Source organism: Lytechinus pictus, chromosome 11 (assembly GCF_037042905.1).
Source record: "Lytechinus pictus isolate F3 Inbred chromosome 11, Lp3.0, whole genome shotgun sequence".
NCBI lineage: Eukaryota > Metazoa > Echinodermata > Echinoidea > Temnopleuroida > Toxopneustidae > Lytechinus > Lytechinus pictus.
Window position 1 is genome coordinate 28,754,631 of NC_087255.1, and position 23,932 is coordinate 28,778,562.

At 37.6% G+C, this 23,932-nt stretch overlaps 2 protein-coding genes across 3 annotated transcripts; one reads left to right on the top strand and one right to left on the bottom strand.

Annotated features, from left to right (window-relative positions):
- Positions 1-1,120: 1,120 nt before the first annotated feature.
- LOC129271637 (diphthine methyl ester synthase-like) lies at positions 1,121-8,461 on the bottom strand. 2 transcript variants are annotated; one of them, XR_010295023.1, is made up of 7 exons: positions 8,241-8,461; positions 6,961-7,085; positions 5,804-5,912; positions 5,032-5,192; positions 3,984-4,090; positions 2,183-3,284; positions 1,121-1,559 (listed from the first exon to the last, which is right to left on the bottom strand). XR_010295023.1 is itself a non-coding variant. In XM_054908938.2 (6 exons), the coding sequence occupies exons 1-6, from the start codon at positions 8,373-8,375 to the stop codon at positions 3,064-3,066; spliced, it is 858 nt and encodes a 285-aa protein (XP_054764913.2). In that variant the 5' UTR covers positions 8,376-8,461; the 3' UTR covers positions 2,130-3,063. The 2 variants fall into 2 exon arrangements, 1 of the variants encoding a protein (XP_054764913.2); XM_054908938.2 differs by lacking the exon at positions 1,121-1,559 and having other exon boundaries at positions 2,130-3,284.
- Positions 8,462-8,673: 212 nt separating this feature from the next.
- Positions 8,674-17,301, top strand: LOC129271134 (U6 snRNA-associated Sm-like protein LSm4). Its single transcript, XM_064107081.1, has 5 exons — positions 8,674-8,803; positions 14,689-14,730; positions 16,031-16,129; positions 16,643-16,814; positions 17,231-17,301. The coding sequence occupies exons 1-5, from the start codon at positions 8,801-8,803 to the stop codon at positions 17,299-17,301; spliced, it is 387 nt and encodes a 128-aa protein (XP_063963151.1). The 5' UTR covers positions 8,674-8,800.
- The last annotated feature ends 6,631 nt before the right edge of the window (positions 17,302-23,932 follow it).

Sequence of the window (23,932 nt, forward strand, 5' to 3'; positions counted from 1 at the left end):
ATCTGTAAGTTACACTTTACTTTTTTGTAGATCAGCTGAGCCCCCCTGTTTTGTTGATTTGGCAATAATTTTACTTGTGGAATGGTCAACTTATGTAAGGTCCAGTGTATTATATTTCAATCCATTCCATGACATTGTGGTAGATACAGAAATTGTCTCTCCTATCATTGAAATCCCATCAGGCTTTAACATGTGGCAATTGGCGTTGTTCAGACCTCGACCCTGTTGTAGAAGAGTCACAATCAAATCCAACACCAAAAATCAAATGCAAATCAATTCTCAACCAATCAGGAGCTTACATTGAGAACTTCGATTTGATTTCTTCAGTTGCCATTGATTGCAACTCTTTTTTGGAACAGGGCTCTACAGTGCATATAAAAAAACGGGACAGTTTTGAAAAGTCGATCAAAAGTTTGTTTCAAAGTATGTCTATATTTTTATGTTAATAGATGCTCTGATGTCTTATCTTTCAAATGCCATTTTGAAAAATGAGTTTTGTTCATGCTTGAGCGAACACGAAACGTTTTTTGTCAGGGGTTCAAAAAAGGTTTGCGCCAAATGGCATAAAAGTAGAAAATATTGACCATCAGACTTCTTGCTAGTTTTTATTCAACTTGCTCTCATTTGCTACTTTCTGCATCAATTATGTTCATACTTGGTACATATGATAGTGAAGTGATTGATAATTTTGATCATACCGATGGTGTGGCTGAATGGTAGCTATGCGATCTGGGCCCCCATCTTACAAAGAGTTGCGACTGATCTGATCAACCACAACTTCAAAGCCAGTGACGTCAGAATCTAAAATGCATGTTTGTCCAAAATGTTTTCTGGATATGATGTATGTTCATACATTCATTGTCTTGACAATTTGATGTGCTCCTCTTTGTTTACAAAAGGACTTTGTGCAAAATTTTGGTTGGAAAATTATGACAATGATGGATTTCCATACAGTTAAGATTGATCGAATCAATATTAACTCTTTGCAGGACTCGGAACTGCTTCTTTTAATTAATTCAGGAAACTGACTGAAAGAAGTCTTAGTATTTGCTCATGTAGGTTGCCAGTACAGCATTAAAAAAAAACACATTTACTCTTCAGTTTTTCTTATATTTATTTTCTCTCAACATATCTATGACTGAATTTTTGATCATGTGATCTATAAGTGAACAAAATTTAGTTTATATTTGATCTATGCCATCTCTACAGTGGACTAAATATATCACTTTTTACTGTAGCTAAATCTATAGGAAGATTTTATACTTGAGTTGAACCTACACAATCAGAATGTAGATCACTCTTAGACAAGATTAATATGGAAACCAATCATGTGAATCTGTATTGCGATTACATGCTCTTTGCAGAGTTTCCATGACTACAAGTAGTAAAGTTATGTTCAAGGGACTTTGTATGTGTGTATACTTATACTGTTCTGATTCTATGGACCTAAATGATGTATCTGCCTTCACAATGAACTTGCTGTAAATACTTAACATCTATTATAGAAAAAACTTCATATTGTATATAACTTATCTTTTGTTTTAAAGGAGAATGAAACCCTTGAAACCAGCTGAATCCATATCAAAGAGAAAAATCAAAGTAACATATTGTTGAAAGTTTGAGGAAGATTGAATGAATAATAAGAAAGTTATGAGCATTTGAATATTGAGATCACTAATACCATGAAGATCCTCCCATTGGCAATGCGACCAAGATCTGTGATGTCACACACGTACAACTCCCTCACTACTTTAGTACTTATTTCTCTTATATTCTCACTTTTATAGAGTCTATCACAAGGTGAGGTGTTCTCTTTATGAGAGGACAAGTACAGAGGTTTCACAACATTATATCATTGATGAATCGTTTGTCATATGATTAGAATGAGCAAAAAGAGATGTTTTGGGGTATATTTTCAGTGTCCAAAAGGGGAGAGTTGTTCATCTGTGACATCATAGATCTTGGTCGCATTGCCAATGGGAGGATCTCCGTAGCATTAGTGATCTCGACATTCAAATGCTCATAACTCTTCTATTTCTAGTCCTATTTTACTCAAACTTTTGTTGATCTTATTCTTTGATTTTTCTGCTTTCACAAAAGCTAACTTGCTCCAAGAGTTTCATTCTCCATTAATGTCTAATGCCTATTTGTTAATTGGACATGAGATTTGATAGAATGGGACAGAAGTACATGAATATTCAAAAGTGGGTGATTTCAAGTTCTGTGCTAGTTTTGGTGTTGGGATCATGATTGAGATTTCCCTCTTAGCTCTAGCATCCCCTTTCCCTTTTCTGAGTTTATCCAAATGATCAAAATCACACTATTTAAATTCCAAAACCTAGTGAGGTTCATCCCAAAACCAACTTCATTTCAAATTTGGTGGAAAATTTAGTGATGGAAAAATCTGCCCAATAGCAACACCAAATACCAAACAGCCCATTACACAGTGAGAACGGGGAGCAAGAAAGTAAACTAGGGAAATGAGAGAGGGGGGGGGGGGAGATAGGGTTTGGGAGGGTAAAGTTTACTATGCCTTTTGCAAAATGTGAATTCTATCTATTTCCATACCTTACAAAAAATTAAATTTTCTTCTTACGATAAAATTGGGTGATAAAATAATATATTTACTTCAATACAAGAACATGAAAGAATACTATTCTTAAAGATGTTATTCAAACAAACTTTACACAGTGAGAAAGGGGGAATGGCAAAGGAGAGAAGAATGACAGAGGGCTGTAAGATATAGAATGGGAGGAGAGAAAGAGTGGGGAAAATAAGAGCGGAAGAGAGGGGGAAGGAAAGAGAGAGAGAGGGGGGGAGAGAACAAAATGGAAGGGAGATGAGTGAGAATAAGGTAGGAATAAGAGAGAAAAGGAGAGGGAGAGATGGGATACGGTCTAATAAAGGAGTAATGAAAACAAAAGAGATTGATATGAGATACTTATATCTAGAGGTAGAGAATAGAATTTGACAGAAATATAAGAAAGTCAGAGAACAGGAAAAACATTGAAGGAGGAAAACGACAGAAAGAAATACATATATAAATTACAATCATAATCTATGCTATCTGCTTTCTTGAAGTAATGCATCGAAAATGGAAGGAGTAACAGCAAACTGCTTTAACATTTCAAGCTCAACGGGATGCATGTGACCAGCGATGACCAATGAGTGAAGAGGATCCCCAAGGTCAACAGAGGTCAGCTCTCGTAGCGTCCCAGATATGATTTGTTGAGTGTCAGAACCTACTCTAGCGACCCCTATACAAATTGCATCTTCAGTGTAGGCTGTTGGTAGAGAAAAAAAGGTGAAATACTCAATCATAATCAAAATAAATAATTTGAAATGGGACTTTATCTTAAACCATTTATTTCTCAAATATTAAGACATATTTCTGTAGCCTAAAATTATAGATTTATTTTGTGGATGTTTGTTCCTATTTTTATCAATATTATATGATGTATAATCTTAAGTGTAAAATCTAAGAAAATAAGGCATAGCCCATCAATAGGGTTTACTTAATGAAACCATAATTAAAATCAGTGGTTAGCTATTGAACTTGCCAAATGAGATTAATATTTCTTACAGTAATTTTCTTTTATTTATCTTAATTATTTTCTACTCAAATTATTCAGAGAATGGTGGTAATGATAAATTGAATTAAAAGAAATAGTGTTCTTACAAGTTGAGACAAAACACCAAAATAATGCTGATTAAAGTGCTTTAAAAGTGATTTATTTGGATCATAATTGCAAAAGAAAATTTGAAAGTCATGCAGCTAATTTCTATCTAGACAATCCGTGACATTGGTCATTTCTTTGATTTTGCATATGAATAGAAAACCATGGCAACCCAACTCCTTCATTTCTAACAACATCTATAGCGACCATCAACCATAAAGTCACTTAATTTATACAGGCCTTCAAATTTGAGATTTTTGAAAATATTTGAAGGGAGGAGGAGGTAATCTGATCATGCTCATTTACCTGTATAATCATCTCCCCTCTCTTTCCTCTGGTCCAAAATTTCAAGAAGTTGAGATGCTGCCTGTGGTACTGTAAGGAAGCGAGGTGGCTCAAAGATCTTACGCCCTCTACAGACAATAAATGAGAAACATCAAGCATATTAGTATTCACGTAAGCATGTATCAAGGGTGTTTCTGTCCCAAATGTTCATCTTAGAGTGTATATAGCCTTAGTTGCAAGATGAAAAATGTTTGATATTTTAAGCAAGGCAAAACCAGTAAGTTTCAGGGAAAAACACTAAACAATTAAGGAGATCTCTCAATTACACAATTTATCATAACATAAATGTTGTTGGTGTAAAAATCAAGGATACGTTGAAAATTTCTGGGGTTTTCAGTTGTTATCCTGACAGTTTTAGTTGTTATTTGTTATACTTTGAATACAAGGGCATTTCAAAAGCAATCCTTTGCGGACAACAGATAATTTTTTTCATGGTTTTCTTCCCAAATAATTGGACAGCTCATAATAATTGTATCAATCTACCCATGGCTGGAGTTTCCCCTTTAAATAATTTTCCCCCTAAATGGTAACTAATGACAGGCTAATACCACTTTCATGACTTCAAACTTCATGATCTCAAACAGTCCAAATTCAGTGGTGACCAGAATAGTGCAGATATGACAAAAAAATTGCACTCATGACTTATGAAATTGTCAGCATTATTTGAGAATCCTATTCATGAATTCAAAGATGAGATCAAGTACAGATCAAGTGCAAATCAAGCCCTTCCTCCCCAGGGACTGTTTGTACAAAACTGTTGTAGCAGAAGTATTTGTACAAACACATAAAAATTACCACATGATTGTGATTTTGGGCATGGTGAGCCCCCCCACTCCCCACTTTCAACTTTCAAATCCGTTCCACAGCCCCTGCTCCGAATAGCAGCTCTCCAATAATCTGAATTATTTTGGTCCTAGACCTTTCAAGACTAAAAATAAGCCACATACAGTCCGCATCCAATCAGCATTCATGAATTCATGAAAGAGGGGTTTACTAGTGACAAACTCACTTGATAAGATTCTCTATACTCTGCTCCTTCATCTTGATGTCGAGAAGACAGAGCGTGTGAAGGCCTCTTGATCGATTGGATGCAATCTTATCATAGTAACTATCCGGTTTCCATGTATCCGTCCAAAACACTATCGAGATGGTCTCTCCGTAATTGTAGAGCTGAATGTAAATTATAATCAATAACCATTATTGTTATTTATATGGAGGGTACGTGTATTTAGGCAAGAATAACATCCGCTTGTCTCGGTTATGAGTACTCAAACTAGACTCCGCTAGTTGTTAATGTTTCATGGTTTACATATGTATGTACATAGAAAGCAATCATGTCTGGTGCCCCCCCCCCCCCGCAGCACCAGGATGAAGAGGGGGGTGGGGGAGACAACCTAAAGGTGACATCACTTTTGTCTCAATGGAATGACTGGGGTAATATAGACTTCAATGACACAGAACTCTCTTCTGATTAATTTTTCTCTTTCTTCCTCCTACTTAATAATAGAGGGGTGGTCGCCCCTGATAGTCCAGTGCTTAAAGAGTTAAACCTTGACCACACAATCAAGAGTCTGATGAAATTAACTCTGGTGTCATTTTCAATGGCATACTTTCCAATATCACAGTTGCCACCACTTTTAAGGACCCGCACCCATGCAAGGACAGAAAAAGTTAAAACTTATGCCACAGTTTACACTTGTGAAACCGACCCCAGACCAATAAAAGCTATTAGGTTACTTCCAATGAAATACCATAGGTCGGCATTACACCAAAATACAAACCTGCAAACCACAGCAACCGATTGCATTCATGATAGAAGCATTATGGATGACCTTGTAATCAATCCCTTCCTGCTTGGCTCGTAGTACCAAGTCTGTATGTGTAGTTGCTCTGCAAAAAGCAATAATAATAACTCAATATGAATTATTTTTCAAAAATTGATTTCACCCCAACAGGTTGATTTAAATAGGAAAAGAAAAACAATTTCATTAAAGATTCAATGCAATATGAGAAAAATTATGGTATTTTAAATATTCATTTAGTTTCATAAACCAGTTGGTTAACTGTCACTTGGTCTACACCATGGAACTAATGTTGTAATAGGTCCATGGTCTACACCCACTTTGTCTACTTTCCATTTGGTCTCACTCCACATTGGTCTAATCCTCTTTCATTTAAATCCTGTAAGCGTTAATCCTCAAGTAAAAAGAATGAGAATGCAGGTATACCCAAATAATGACAATGCACTTGAAGTATTAAAAAAATAAATTTTTAGAGGACATGATTTGAAAGTCAGGGCACAAACATTCTATATGATGGTGTTGCTGAGATATCAATGAGACTCCTTTCTTAGATGGGGTCTATGAGTATCAAAATACATGGTCTCCAGAAAGAATCTGAATGCAAAAGAAAAATGCCATATATGGTTTCTGGCACAGTAATTTATGGCAAAGTGCAGTAAGGTTTGTAACACTTTGCTTCCAAAAGCACTATGGCAACTGTCTAAATCTTTGTTTAACACAGCAGTAGTGGATCATTCTGGTAGGACAATAGTTGAGAAGGTGCAAGCCATTGAGAGTCATTGTGTATCAATTGATAGAGATTTTGTGTTGGCAATTTCAACTCTGGTGTTGACCTTTTGGTGCTGGAGTTGTGCCTATTTGTAGGAGAGCACAGCACCAAACCTAACATGAAGCTGGGATGAATCTCACTAGGTGTTCAGCACTCGATGTGATTCAGATCATCATTGTAAACTCAGATTATTAGTGTTGAAGCGAGGGAAGGCAATCTTTAATGCGATTCTAACATTGACACTAGCACCAACACTAGGGCCTAATCAACACCAAACTTGAAATTATCAAATGATTCGACTTTATAACTCTGTCTGATCAGAATGTTATGCCCCCACTGGTTAAACACCCTTAACTTTAAGTCTTACCCGAACGGATCTCCAACAACCAAAAATGCGATATCCTCTGTCCTAGCACCTTCAAAGATCTCATCTGATCCTTGTTCAACCAGGTCACGGTCTGCTAAAATGATTTCACGTCCATAGTACTCCTCCTGTTACAAGGAAAGTGTTAACACAGGAAACATGTTAAATGCAATAGATGGAATTTTCTATGTTAAAAAAAAAAAAAATCAATATGAACATTGTATGCACGTATCGAGTGGACCTTCCTAATAGCAACAATGATGTGTGTTGCTATCTACGTTCGTTGCATGCAATGTTTTGAAATCGGCCGTGAATAATACGTGTGAGGAATTTGATACTGGCCCAAAATCACCAATTTTGAGGATAACCGGAGGATGGAAACGGAGTGAAATACGGGTGTAGAGTAAGATATTAAGTTATTCATCTTTCTCGTTAATTTTTTTTTCTTCAATTTTTACGATAAAAATGATTTCCATCCCCCCTTTGTGACTCGGTATATCCGAACTGGTTCACCGTCTCGAAGTTCAGGTAGGTGGAGTGTACTGTAGTGTAGCGGTAGTGAAGTGGAGTGGAGCCTGCACGAACTTCGCTTGAGGTACATACACGCTAGACAGCTGGCAGCCGTCTGTTTTGAGGAGTTTTTTAACATGTTTTTATTTTTTAAATTTCTCCTCATACACAGACGGCTCGCTATCGTGCAGCCACCATTAGGGGACTTACAATGCAAAATCCCCCGTCGGGGCTCTTCAATTTTTGTCTTTAATAATTCAAACTTTTGAAAATTAACGCGACCGAAATTCAAATTAATATGCCCTCTTGGCATTAATTGCCAAAAAAATGGGGAAAATCAAGTTAAAAGGAACAAAAACAGTGACTTACCTCGGCTGTCGCGCAACTTCACTGCCCTGTTTTATCCGAACTTAATACACATAAACATATGGCCATTGAGTCCCCGTACAGATCGCGCTAGAACTTCGGTCTCTGTATAGTGTATTTGGTGAGTGAAGCCAATTCGCCAACGGAGTTCAGCTGAACAACCAACATAACAGAGACCGAAGCTTTTGGTCTACACACACGCCTGCAGCAATAAATATCCCGATTGAGGAGTTTGCCTGCATTAACAGGAAGAAGAAAGTCTAATGCAAATCCGTTTGTCTCAGTCCGTGGTCGTGCAAATATCGCCAGTACCTACCTCGCGATCGCGGGCGGGTGCGGCAGGCAGGGCAACCTTCCTGCTCCGCGCTGCTGCAGCTGCATGAGCCATGGCATGAAGTTTAACTTACCAGTGCTTCTTTGCCTACGGTCAAAATAGATGTGTAAGCCTCTAAATAAACACGTTTGGCCTTCTTTACGGCTTCCAATCCTTTTACTGTAATATCTTTAACATCCCCAAGGCCCAAACCGATTAGAAACAACATTTTGTGACGTGACGTGTCAGGTTTTCAGTCTTCACGTGCCGGTAACAGAAAATCCACCATCAAACAAAGGGGGGTTTCCCTTTTCCAACTGTTATCCTCACTCAGTATATGTGAAATTATATTTTACTGAATTTTTTTTGGGTAATATTTATTTATATTTTTATTCAAAATAATAACAATTTTACAATAAAAATATTATTTGTTAGCGCTCAAGCTACCAAATTTTTTATTTGATTAATAAACTGAATAGATAAGAGCACATTGTCCTTACTAATTTTCGTTTGTAACGTTAGATCGATTGATTGACGACAGAGGTCAGAGCTGAGACCGGCCCGAGGAATTTTTGTAAATCTTGAGTTGAAAGGACGAAATCTTCATCTTCGAAATACATTTTCTTCTAGATTTATTTACATTGTTACATCGTGATGGTGAGATGACTTGTTTATGTTTATGTGTAATAAATTTGGAATGTTATATTCTTGGTCTTGGACTTGGACTTGAAGTTGGGGAGATGCACGGACACGGCACGGTGCACGGTGCGGCACGGACGCCGGACGGTCCAGTCCAGCGGCGCAGCGCCCAGCCTCAGCCCCAGGGCCAGGCCATGCTCAGCATCATGCCCTACTTCAGGCTCACTCACACATGCATGCGAGGTTAGCTATAGACTAGTATAGTCACGTATTGTATTACCGGACACTATTATGATTCCGGACGCGCATATTACTGCGTTCTAAAACAAATTCGTATCGTAAGACTTCCGCAATTCAATTTCACAGAGCAATACATAGAACAAGATTGCAAAAACAAGGCGAAAAATCCAACTTTTACCTAATCATCTCTAAAAATGACAGAAAATGCTTAAAATATCATATAACATAGTTTTGTATTAACAATTGATATATTTTCTAACGGAAATATGGGCCTGATTTGCCGAATTTCAATCTCGTCCACTCCGATCGAATGATGAGGTGTGGTGTATTGTGGGTGATCGTCGACGGCTAGTTCTCAAGGTACCCGTGCGCGAGGTTTACCATGAGTAGAGCCCTCGATCGGCAGCACATCGATAGAACTTGATGAGCGTCACGTTACGAACGCGAGCATAATATTATTGGAAAGTGCCATGGAACATGCAGCTAACAAGACAAAATAAAATAAGTTATCAAACACGAATTTATTACCAACATCTGCTCAGATTCGATATAAAAAAAGCAAATAATACTTAGAAATTACTCATGATATGATATAAGAAGAAAAAAATCACAAAAATTTGTTCTTACATCATTATAATCAAGGATATCTTTACCCGTCCGGCGCGCGTCCGGAATCACAATGTAATTTGTCGCGCACGAAAATAATTGTTTTTCGTGGAGGGGTATACGGCAAGTGCGATGCAAAGAAAATGGTTGGTAAATATAAAATAATTTTATCATATTCATAATTTTCATAATATTTGTAATAGCAAGTGTGAATTTTTCTTGATTGTATTTCCTCTAGTTGTCATTTTTAAAGCACTGAAATAAAGGTGTCCGGCAATAGGATACACTGCCATACTAACCTTGCACAACGCATGTGATTTGACCATGAATTTTGACATTTTCATTCATCACACAAATGTGAATAAAACACGCCAAAACCTAGTTCTAGTATATTCACTACATTATTTAGTACATAATTATCAACTAACTTAATTTTATTAAAAAATATATTTGAAATTATTTATAAATATGATTTTTTAACGCTTACCTCCAAATTTCACTGCAAATTTCGGCCAAGATACTCCGTCCGGATACTGCGGTGGAAATTACGCAAACAATCGAAATGCGAATTTTTCCTATCTAACATAACAGTCTCGATTCAAGTCGTCGGCACATAATACTATATATATAGGAAATTGTATGGAAAGTTCCCCCAAGTCTGCGCAGTCCCCCTTGTCTGCGCACACGCGTATCTGCGTGATTCTAGTAAAAGAAGATACGCAACGAGCACGAACTTTACACATGCAATACATAGACAGGTATTCATAAAAAAATCAGACTCAATATGGTGGAAAAATAATGAATTTAGGGCATTTCATGTGTCGGCCTCAAAATGCAGCCTTTCTCATCAAAATCCCTGAATCGTGTGCAAAGTGAATGAGTGCGCAGACATGGGGTACCATTTTTTTTTCAATCTGAAAATGACTGCCCAAGGTTTTTTCAAGAAAATCCTATATTTTCTTTCATGTTTGTCTCGCCCACCGGAGGTGAAGGCAAGACTTAGGGATCCAAATGTCGTCTGTCGTCCGTCCGTCACAAACCTTATGACACATAACTCCGCAACTGTAAGTCACTTTTCAGCCAAACTTGGATGGTAGATGGACTTAGGGGACCTGCATGTTATGCTGCAGTCTGAGGTCACATGGTAAGGTCAAAGGTCATTTTCAGGTCAACGTTAAGGTTTGCATGCAAGACTATCTTATGACACCTAACTCCGCAACTGTAAGTCACTTTTCAACCAAACTTGGATGATAGATGGGCTTTGGGGACCTGCATATTATGCTGCAGTTGGAGGTCACATGATAAGGTCATTTTCAGGTCAACGTTAAAGTTAACATGCAGGACTCTCTTATGACACGTAACTCTGCAACCGTAAGTCGCTTTTCGACCAAACTTGGGTTGTACGTGTACTTAGGAGACCTGCATGTTATTGCATTTGGAGGTCACATGGTATGGTCAAAGTTCATTTTGAGGTCAACATTAAAGTTTATGGGCAAGACTCTTATGACGAGTGTTATTCCATCCCAGTCATTTCACAATGAAGTTTTTATACAATTCTGTTACGTGCCCTCGCAAATCACAACATTTCTGGTTATTTTTATAAGTGGGCGAGACACAAAATCGCTTATGCCTTGTTTAATGAGAAATTTGGTACACTTACCCTTAAAAATATAAGGAACATTATTAACTGAAAGATTTTGTGAAATAAGAAGAAATTCATGTTAAATCTTAACTCAAATTGTTAGGTGCGCAGACTTGGGGCCCACCATCATACAAAAAAATCAACAGGTTGCATCTCATGTAGGCTACTTATAGGTGAAGTACGCCATCTTTTGACAAGATGATAATGAAAGTGGACTGAACGAGCAAGAAAATAATGCTGAGCGCCTAGAATGCAGCTAGCAGTACAAGCTTCAGAACCATATTACAAACCGGCTAAATAAATAATATTGCGCGCCCTCTTTAGGCCAAAATTGATTTCGTCGCTGACCGAAGGGTATCTACGTGAAGATCAAGAAAAAATACATTTTTTTAAAACAAACTGCAAAGAGAAGTCACCAAAGGATCCATATGGAACTTGTCATAGCACAATGTGAAATTCTAACTTTAGAGTTATAATCATTTATTTGGGCAAAAGCCCATGAAAGATTTGCATGTGTCCAGGCTTGCATGTGTCACATGCATTTGATATTCCTTCGCATGCGAGATGAAATGAACCGAATGGGTGCCTCAGGCTCAACTTCAATCTTCATCAAGTGATGTTAGGCTCCAACCCACTTCACTACCGCTACACTAGACAGCTGGCAGCCGTCTGTTTCGAGGAGTTTTTAACATTTTTAAAAATTTCTCCTCGTACACAGAAGGCTCTCGATCGTGCAGCCGCCATAATTTAGTTTAGGGGGTAAACAATGCAAAATCCCCCTGAAGGGGCACATCGATTTTTGTCTTTATTTCATAAAAATATATAAAAAGATCTGGACCAAAATAAAGATTATTATTCTGTTTTGGCCTGAAATACACCAAAACGGGGGAAAAATACTGGATAAACTTAAAAGGACAAAAACAGTGACTTATTTGGCTGTCGCGCAACTCCCACTCCCTGGTTTATCCGAACTTAATAATACATAAACATATGGCCATTGAGTCCCTGTACAGATTGAGTTAGAACTTCGGTCTCTGTAATTGGTGAGTGGAGCCAACGGAGTTCAGCGGAACAACCAATATAACAGAGACCGAAGCTTTTGGTCTACCGCTACACACCTACCCGAACATCAAGGTACAAAAATAGCAGCTCAATTCATGAATATTCATGATAGGACTAAAGATCGGGATTGTTATGCATCAGATCTCGATCTCTTATACTATTTTCATGAATTGAGCACTCATCCAGGAACAAGGTTATATAGCCAGGAATTGAGCTGCGAGTTATGCGCATGAGCAATTTGCGTTAGCGATGTTTTGGAATCGGCAGTGAAATTCACACGTTCACTGTGAATTGATACGTGTGAGGAAACCAATACTGGCTCTAAGACTAAATCACTAATTTTGAGACTGATAGAAGCGTGGAAAAGAAGTGAAACTACATGTACTGTATATGAAATGTAAGATGAGCTGTTACAAATGAATTGTAAGGTCATTTTGTTGCATAAGTTTTATATTTTCCCCCCATAAATTCCACCTTTGTCACTCGGAGTATCAGAGCGAGTTTTGTACCTTGATGTTTGGGTAGGTGTAGCAGTGTGAAGTGGAGCCTACACGAACATCACTTGAAGTTGAGGTAGCCATGCCCATGCCATGGACCATGGCACCGGCACTGGGCATTCAGAGCGTGGATCCCAGTGCCGTTGCGCTGGCGTGGTCCTGGGATGAGGTAGCCAGGAGGCTCACTAGAGAGTAAAAATCATTCACTAACGTGTGCTTACTCTCCATGGAGCCAGGGATTATGCCTATCATGTGCGTATAGGATTGGCAAAATTGAAACTTTCACCTCCGAGATTCTCCTTTCCCTGTAAAAGTTAAATGACATATTGCAGATTAACGTGACATGTTTAGCATTTTTTGTTCTAAAATTGTTTTTCACAAAATGAAATTTGCATCAATGTTTGTTTAATATATTTGGGCAAGAGTTCCATGTGCACCCCCATTAAAATTGAAAGTAAAAACATGGAGAAGGTTAGTAGGCCTAGACTGATAAATCTGCTGTTTCGGAGGAGTTTTTCAACATTTTCTAACTTTTTGTCCTACACAGACGGATGACGGCCATTGGGCTCATAATGGTGGAGCAAACAACCGCTGCTTAACTACAGCGTCTATGGAGAAAGGGTGTGCTTTTGCACCCTCCTCGATTACTCCTAAATTTTGCTTTTTGACGGGGGAAGAAATAATGAAGATAAGATTTATATATCAAATACAATCAGCTACCACCTTTTTGAAAAATATGCTGGAAAATAGTGAATTTTGATTACAAACGATCGGGATCAGCCACGTTCTTCGATCACCGTCAGCTACAGCAATCCAGCTGATTGGCTGGCACGTTGGTACGCTCAGCTGTAGCTGCGTTGACGGCGATCGAGCAATCAAAGAACCTGGCTGATCCTGATTTGTTTGTCATCAAAATTCGCTTTTTTCTGGTAAATGTGGATTTTCTAGGGAATCCACCTTTGTTTACCATGATCTACATGCAAGTGAGTCTATACAGTCCTTGTGTGGGCTCCGTGATGAAAAGACAATGTCAAAATTATAGAAATATCATCACAGCGTCCTCTAGGCCAATGTAGCCCCAAATGAGCTAGAACTTCATTTCCGACAGTTAGACCTCTATACATTAATATTGATATCATATTTTAACACAAATACATTAAAAAATTATGAGAAGATGCCAGGATGTAACTTACCGATGTTTACATCGCCATCTTGTCCTCTTTGTTAGTAGCTTAGCTATGACACGCATAGAGGGCAGCGACATCATGCCATCCTCTACAGATATATGCGTGATTCTACATGAATTTTGATTGCTCCAGTCAGGCACAATATATTTTGAAACTACGTCCCAGTGAGGATAATTTGTTTTATTCCCCCCTACTGGACATAGACGGCAATTATGCAAATTGAGAGTGCTAAAATGTTTCCCCCTGTTCACCGTCTATTTGTTATGACTTGCCATCTTCCTGTAATTATAATAACATTGCGAAACCTGATACATTTACATTGACTAGCACACTTGGGGCTGGCCAAGAAAACGAAAGTCTATGTTTACTAGCCCAAGAATGTCATCTGATTGATGCCTCCCAGGCTTCCATTGATTTTTGTTTCTTCCATGCATCGAATTTGAAATTTAAGATGACTGAAAATATGAAATTGATTCAAAATGGGGCAGTATGGGTTGATATAGACTCAATATTCTATCAGTTTGAAGATTCAACATTCTATCAGTTTGAAGATGTTCATAACAGCAGACTTTGTGAGTTTCATAATACGTGCGCACCAATGGCAATATTCATGGCATGCCATGTTAATTCTAATGTCTATGTTTGTTTCTCTTTGTATTCCACTCACAGTTGCCCCTTTCTCTGTTAAGAACTGCTCAAAACCACCCTATGGTAAGTCACACTCTAGTAAATCTATTTTTTAGGCGGTGCTGCAACAGCCCGAGTTTGCTCAATCTTGAGATTTTAGCCCGATTAGCACTCTTTGCGATTAATCTCGAGATTCAAGAAACCTTGTCTCCACCATCGCAAGAAGAGCGATTCCTGCTCGAGCAAGGCATCGATGCATTATGGTCTGATGCCGTGAATAAATAATCCAGAGTGCGTCTGCACCTGCGAATTAGCGGGATAATTTGTAAAATAGCGCGCTATTTTGCAAATAATCCCAAGTTGACTGGGGATTGCAATCTCGAGATGAATCCAGCGAAGTAGCGCGATAATTGTGTCTCCATTACGAATAATCTTGTCTCCATTACAAATAATCTTGAGATTGTTCAGATCAGGATAATTTGCCGGATCAGAAATAGCGCGCTAATTTGAAAACTTGGGCTGATGCAGATGGCCCTATTGACTTCCATTGTTTTTGTGATGATTTGTCTTGTCAAATATTATAAATATAAAGTTTCATTTTTCAATGTGAAAGTAATAGGATCGAATCAAACTATGATCATGTCATGTTTTATTATTCATTGTTTGATACTGCATATGTCTTTTTACTCTGGGTTTTTTCTTATATAAATATTATCTTTTCAAACCCCATTAAGAACTTCCTGATGAATGAAATATATTTAGTTGAATATTAGATGTCTTTGATAGGGCAGCTCTTTCCGAGGGGGGGGGGGGATGGTTCTTAGTATAAATTAGTATGATACATATATGCCATGGTTTTTTCCCATTTCCAGTCTAAATTTCCGTTCCAGAGCATCACCAATTCAGAGAGTCATAGAAATTCCTTTTTTTTTTCGTTCCGGACATCCTCAAATTTGTGATTTCTAGTTCCAATGCACGCCTATTATTAACTACTCAACCGGTCGGAGCGGCAAGCTTGATCAGCGCCGGGCAACAAAAATCCGCGCCCGCAGCTAGCTTGCACGCGCTAGCTCGATATGAATCTAGCAAGACGTGCGCGCGTTTTTTTCCATAGCCACTACAAATTACACCTACAATCTAATGAGTTCCGGAGACCCTTTTGTGATGTGGTCAGTTCTAGAGCATTGCATTTTTAGCAATCGTTGACCCAAGAGCCGTTCTAGAGACCCCCGTTTTAAGATTTAGTTCCAGAGCCCCCTATTTTCGTTTTTGGTGCAGCACATAGGTATCTTATAATTTGAGTACCCCCCCCCCCCCCCCCCCCCGGGAACTCATTGCAAATGTTTTACTTCTCCTGTCTATCTGTTGTTAAATATTCCTGCAGCTGGTGGAACTGAAAAATGGTGAGACATACAACGGTCATCTTGTTGCATGTGATAACTGGATGAATATCAACCTTAGAGAAGTCATCTGCACATCAAGGGTAAGGAGTACCCTATTGATGAATTGATTGTGGTTTTGGTGGTGATGATGATGATGATAGTGACGATGATTGTGATGATGATGATGATAATGATGGTGGTGGTAATGATGATGATGATGGTGGTGATGATGATGATGACATAAAATTGGTTATGATGATGAGGGTGAAGATGATGATGGTAACTATGAAGATAGTGATGATGATGAGGATGTGATAATGATGGAAGAAAAAGCTCACAAGTTTTAATTTTGATATTCTATGAGCTTTTATAATTGTACCATACGTAAAACCCATTTTACCACTGCATATCTGGTACCCCAAAGTTGCATATATTTGGTGCCCCAAATTTGCATAAATTTGCATATTTTCAAATTTTTCTTTATTAATGAAATTTAAAAATCATAATTTGAGCTTTCTTATCCAACCAAAGATAACTTCTTGAAATAGAGATGAAATTTTGACTTCTAGGGTGAACTTTTCTCGGACTGACCCCCTTTTGACCTTTGACCTTAGGATGGGGACCGGTTCTGGAAGATGCCAGAGTGTTACATCAGAGGAAGCACTATCAAATATCTCAGGATACCAGACGAGGTCATTGACATGGTCAAGGATGACATCGTATCTAAAGGTCGCGGCCGAGGAGGTGGTGGTCGAGGAAGGGGTCGTGGTGGATCTGGCAGGGGAGGTGAGTTCTTGCTTTTATAATACTTGTTTCTTTAGTTTTCGTTCAAGTACCTATTCTAGTCAACAATTTAGGTTGTACTTTAAATCAACCATCATGTTACCCCTTGAATCACGTTTTTCAAAGATATTTAGTTCAAACCTCGGTTGCATTTGATGATTTTGATCACTCTTTGCCCGTTGTAAAAATAATTGTCTTCCCAGATGCAAACAGAAAATGCTGAAAAAGATACGTTTGTAAAGGCAATATGGTGGAGCCACTTGCATTTTGCATTTTACATAGCAGCATAAATGCCACAATTAACCGAACTTTGGGCTGGTTGGCCACTCTTCTATCCAAATCAAGGATTCTGTACTGTTCATTACAAATGCTGCCCTCACTGTTCATAAACCATTTATCAATGTTTCCATTTCCTGAAGGAGAATGTCTCCCTCTACTGTTGGATTTACTCACACATGCTGTTACTGCTGTGTCGTCATATGAGTGTTGATGGTAGTAAACTGTATTCAAACTTGACATTCATGTGTATGCATCTCTCCATGCAAGATATCAGTCAATAAAAATTGTTCTTTATGACTCAGGAAATGGGAAAATGATTGTAAACTAAATGTAGTTCAAGAAGATTGTTTACATAGTACATTTTAATAGCTGTAGTAGAGATTGGAAAGTGATTTAAGAAACTGGAAGAGGGGGAGAGGGGAGATAGAGAAAGGGGGCAGGGGAAAAATGAAAAGAATAACAAATAATGGGAAGAGAGATTAAGATTGAGGGGGATGAGGTGAAAATGGGAGAGAGAGAGAGAGCGAGGGGGGGGGGGGTAGTTACAGACACAATATAACCAAAGCAGGTTTTGAGACCAGAAGTTTGAGGGAGCAAGTCCCATTTTGCATCTTGTCACCTCCATTATTTCCCATTGTAACTTCTAGGGTGCAGATTTTTTTAGTCTTACTGTATGATGGGGTGACCATAATTTGCGCACATGTTAGAAATTATCATGAAATTGATTTTCAATCAAAAATTTCTCACAGTTCATACAAAAATTATTAAAAATCATTAATACCAAACGTAAGGCAAGATCATAAAGTCGATTTCGCTTGACGTAATTATAAAGTAGGTCAAGGGTTTCGCTGTTATTGCGATCTCAAAATTCCATGGCGATTGACTAATTCGCGCTCAGCCAAAAAAGTGTCATATAAAAGTGTGACCTTATTTTGCGCATGATAGTTTAGCAAAGCTTTAGAAAAGAAATCAAGCAGACAAAGGTGAGATAATCGTTTCAGATGGAGGTTAAAATGCCAAAAATTTAGATGGTATCACATTTTGCTTGATTGGAGACCTCTGCTTGCAAACTGGCGATTTCTTGATACTTGTCGAGAAGTTCAGATTTTCTCTGAGCGGACGCAAAAGGCAACAAAATTTGCCGATGTTTTGCCAATAATTTTACAAATTGAGACCTTCCCTTCAAGTAAATTACCATACTGAGTAATTTTGGGTTGCTTAAATTTTTTCTGTTGGTGATATTAGTTTTTCAAGATATTGAGATATTTGACCGTGTACAAAATTAGGTAACGTGCGAATTATTGGTCACACCACCATACAACAAATACATTTATACCTTTGCAAGCAACAAATTTCTAACTCACTGTGCCAAGTTCAGGGGCTCTTTCATAAAGAGTTGCACTTGTTGTAACTTTGCCATTATGGCAACTCCCATGGTATACCTGTTTTTTTATTGGCTTTTGAGCACTGTTGCCATGGTAGTTGCCATAATATGGCAAAGTTACAACAGTTGTAACTCTTTATGAAACAGGCCCTAGTACACGTTCCCCATTTGACTGTGATATTATGAAAATCCAGACAACTTATGCAATTGTTTCTTTCTTTCTGGGGGGTGGGTGCCAACTAGAAGAAGGGTAAAAGATGAAGGGTAATGTATGGAGGATAGATTGATAATGAGAAGACAGAAGATTTGGATGGGATGTGCATCTTCAATGTAATATCAGTCAGAAATGATTAGAAAAATTCCCAGACCAATCTTCAATTTCCATTACGTATGTAACTTTATGAGAACAACAATGTGGCTTTTGAAATGTCTATTAACGCAAATTATTTCACTATCTAGTCAAAAATGCAAATCCTATATATTTTTTTGAGTCGTCAACAATTGCATTCCAAATAAATTGGTATTTCTTCCGAGGTAAGGGTACGTGAACAATGTATGAGGTTTATGCCTGAAGCACACCTGTACATTACAGGTTACATCCTAACTGTTTGATTTTTTGTTTTCTTCTACATTCATAATACAATAGGCCTACTTTTGAAATGTATTAATTTATTAAAAAAAACTTTTTTGTGTGTGTAATATATGGTATAGTGAATTAAAGCTAGGCCGATAATGTCTCAGTAATTTTCAAAGGTACAAATGATATGTACAGATTAACTGTTATTCATTCAACATTGTAATAAGTTGCCAAAGTAGGACTGTCATGTGCCTGAAGGTCATGATGGCCCCAAAAACAAAGCTGATGAAATACAATAATAAACAATTTAGCAGAATGTAGATAATTATGTACATGAAATGTACGTTTAATCAACCCTGCTGCACTATTTGTGTACATGCTTTCGCTTGCACCTTAAGTGATTTTCCAGGAATGCATCTAAAATCATCACATCGTTACATTCAATTTAAGAATAAGTTGGGGCACAATGACTCTTTGATGGGTTGATTTATTGCAGTCTGATTCTCTACTAATTAGATTTAGAACTTGGTCTTCTTGCGACACCTTAAAAATCCATAATTTATCAGATGTTTTCTAATGACATCAAGACCATGTTTTCTTCTTCACCTTCCTCTAATTACTCCCTCCACCCCACAATCAATAAAAAATTGTTGAAGTGGTGCTGTTTTGAGTTTGTTTCAAGAAAAAAATTATCTGATTAGTTTGTCTGATAATCTGCATGTTTGCTTCGTTGCATCCCCCTCCCCCGCCAATAATCGTTATAACCTCATCAAGAAATTTCCCCTGATTACCAAGTCTGGAATAGCGCGGGTTTGTCCCGCCAATAATCGTCAAAAACTCATCAGAAATTAGGCAATTATTTCGCCAGGGGTGATCAGGGCAGGTTGATGAGCCTGCCACCTGGGTCGCCCTTGATTGGGACTGTTTGATGTCGCCGATAGAAAACCTACTAATCTCTGGAAATGTTACGATTGTTGGGTAGGGTGTACTGTTCTGTTGTAGGCAAAGCTTGGTAATGCATTCCGTACTTGCCTACTTGCAATAAAATTGACATGGGAGATCATTAAGGGAAACCATGACGATTGCAAGCCCAGCTTTCCATGGAAAGTTAGTTTCTGGAGAGATGAGACGAGTAATGATTACAAAGTAAAGATTTCATATAGCTCTCTCCTTCCTGCTTGATTGAACATCATAGATTTGCCTACATCTGTCTCATTAGGAATATATTTGTAAATTATGAGAATTTGTTCAGGCTTACAATACCTGATAATTGTAGTTCAGGCATTCACATCTGCCTGCACTAGTAATGAGCTTGCATTCTTGTTGCTATGGTAAATTCACCTTCTCCTTGCCTGAAATCAATGGTTCTGAAAATTTGTTTTAAACTGCAAAATGATATCTTATGACCTTGGAGAAATCTATGTAAAGTTCTCTCAATTTTGAAAAGTAAACATATTGCACTTTGCAATGATTATTTCAGGGATATCAGTTACAATGTAGAATAATTTTCTTTAAGACTTGCAAAGTACCTGGTATTTTCTGACAAGTAAAATATAAAGAATGCTAATAATTCAAAGGATTTCCGCAGGGCTTTTTTTTTTATAAAGTGTTTTTTTCTCAGAAAAAATACAAAGACTAGTAGTAGTCTACCAAGGAAAAGTTGATGTCTTTTGACACACTAATTGATGTCCTTGTAGGAAACCTTTTAAATATGTTGTTGGTATCAGTTAAAAGAGATTTAAGTACAATGCAATCCTCCTTTCTGGGAAACCTTACAAATTCATGTGATCATGCAGAATGTTTGGAGATAAATTGAGGTTTGGCCAATACATGCTTCGTCTACTTTCTGTGATGTCTCACCCCACATGGTCTAATCCTACTTCGTCTACAACCACTTGGTCTACTAACCAGTTGGTCTACTAACCATTTGGTCTAATTGCTGTGAAGCACATTCACCATTTTGTCCAACTTCTAATTTATCGGCTATACAGATTTCATCTAATATCCACTTGGTATAATATCACTTAATATATTTTTTTAAAGATTTTTTATAGACAATTTTTAAGATTTAATGAATCAGATTTTCATATGACAAAGTAAAAAATTATATGTAGACAAAATGGAAATTAGATCAATACTATAGAATAAAAAAAAAATGATGATTGGACTAACTTGGTAACAGGCCAATTGTAATGTAGACCAAAAGGCAATTAGGCCAAAGTGATAGTAGACCAAATTGTCCATGTGGTATTAGACTATCTCGTCGGCGGTCATCCAAACCGTCGTATCTCACATACGACAGTGCAAACCCATTTCAGAGAAAATGGACTTGAAAGTTTACTATAATTTTCACACTTAGTTCCCCAGCCTTACAACATATTCATTGCTTGAAAAATGCATGGTTGGAAAGACCAAGAAACTATGGCAAAAGAGCTTCATGCTTGTAATTTCGGTTTGAGTGACTAAGATTATATAAAAAAGCGATATGACATTTTGACTGACCGCGATCAGTCAAAACGTTGTATCGCTTTTCACGTGCAAAGTCAACGCAGTGCCCAGAGCAGATACGACGGTTTAGTTGACCGCGCGCATCGAAGTCATGGTCAGTCAAAACATCATATCGCTCTCCTACAGTACACATTTCCAATGGGATTTGCGCATTTTATTAAAAAATTGTATGGCATCGCCGTGAAAATCCTCTCATATCTCAGAAAATAAAATAAATTGTTGCCTAAAAATTTAGTTATGGATAGAGTGGGACTTGTACTTTCATTTTCTGCAAAAATCCCAAAATCAATTTCTTTTGGACCAAAATTGACTGATACGACAGTTCGGATGACCGCCGACGATCTGAGAAGTAGACTAACTGCTATAAGTGAATATGAAAATTAAGCCTACCCGTTTTGAGGATTTGGGGTTGTTGGGGGAGGGTATTTTTGGTCCAAATGGAAGTACCTAAATACTTGCGACTTGTAAAACTATTTTTGTATTAAAGTTTGATGAGCACTCACTCATCTTCAATAAAAATAATTCAAGTGCTAGTTTGAGTCCAGAAATAGATGCAAAGCATGTAAAAAAAACTCTTGAATGAAGGGACACAACTTCAGCATCGTACATCGGTTCAGTATTAAAATGCCATCAGTTTTCCTTTTCTTTGACATCACTGATGAGATTATAGGAAAGTAACATGGAATCCATTGATTTCTGTTTTCTTTGTTAGTAGTTGTCAGCAAAATGATTCTAAGATTTTTTTCTGAAACTTGTTTTCTTTTGGTCAAGAGACTCTTTTCTTTGATCTGCAGTACTTTGTGAGGTCTGCTGAGCGTTGACGTTTGATGTTCATGCCAAATTACATGACATTACAAAACCAAAGCAATCCTGTAGAAGTGATCTGTTGATTACAACGAACCACCTAATAAACTGACAATGTTTTTCGATGAGCATTTATGGGGAACATCTCATGATACAAATAGCAAGTTTTATTGACGGCTGTTATAAGCTACCGAAATCCTTGCATTTGATTGGCCCAGAACAAATTATTCAGTGAAATGAAAATTGATTTGTTTTCATCTCATCGTCAAACCTGAGGTGAGAATCCAATGCATAAATAATGGAATGTATAAATTCAATCAAATTATCTTTATCACTTGGACTAAAGATAATTTCATAGCTGTTTTGAGCTGCAGACTGGGATATTTTTGATATGGAATTTACATTGGTTTATGATCACTCTATGTTATAGTTTAGTCAAGATGCTTGCCACAAAAGCAGCAATATTTTCATATGGTTGAAAAGATTGAAATTGTAAATAAATTTTGTGAATATCCATCTTCATTGAGATACAGTGGTGCTCAAAAGTTAGTGAAACCCACAAAAAAATGAACATATAGTTTTTAAAGTGTTCAAGTTCTGCCATGTTTTAGATATTTAGTTGTGAAATCAGGTGATAAAATATTACATTCAGTCAATTTTTTTTTTCTAGGCTTGCCAAATATTGTACTTGTAGTGTTGTTGTCTCCATTCAACACTCAACATGAAGGAGTGTATTTTGCAGTGGGGTTCACTACCTTTTGAGCACAACTGTAAAGAACCCAATGATTTCATTGCTTGGTTGGCCGAAGGGCGATATGCTGTGGGTATGCAGCTCAGGGTAGGAAATAATTTTTATCTTTAGGGGCTATCTATTTTTCCACATTGGGGCAATTACAGTCTTTTAGGGGCAATTTTTTTCATTGTAAGAGCTATTTTTAGGGGAAACAAGAAATTATGCAGTAAATGCAAATATAATTATTCTGAATCGTTAGAATATTGATTTTCTAAATAATTTTGAATATTTGTGACAGATCTTGGGGTGACTCTAGAAAGAATGGTCGCCCCAAAGCATGCATTTTGAGGGAAAGGTGCTATTAAGGCTGTCATGTATTTCCTGTAGGACTGGCATAAGGCTGTTACTTAGGTGTGTGTGATACGCATAATGTACAGCGTGTTCAAGAGTTAACACCTTCCTTCTCTACATGATAGGTTAAGATGGGTCGACATGGGGTGGGATAGTATCTATGCAGAAAGGACATTGTTGGTAGACCGGCCGTACATGTATTGTCGTACAATTGACTTGGGGTGGAACAGTATCTATGCATCAGGAACATTGTTGGTAGACCGGTCTCACATAGATCCTTTCATCAACTTTGTAAGAACAGGGTCTGTACAGTGTCTTACAATGGGTTAAGACGGGCTTGACATGGGGTGGAACAGTATCTATGCATCAGGGACATTGTCCTGTATGGTATGCCTTGATGAAATCAGACCTAGCAACTCATCGATAGAGACGGGATGAATGTCAGGATAACGCTACATCTCATGTCTCTGAGAAAACATTCTACC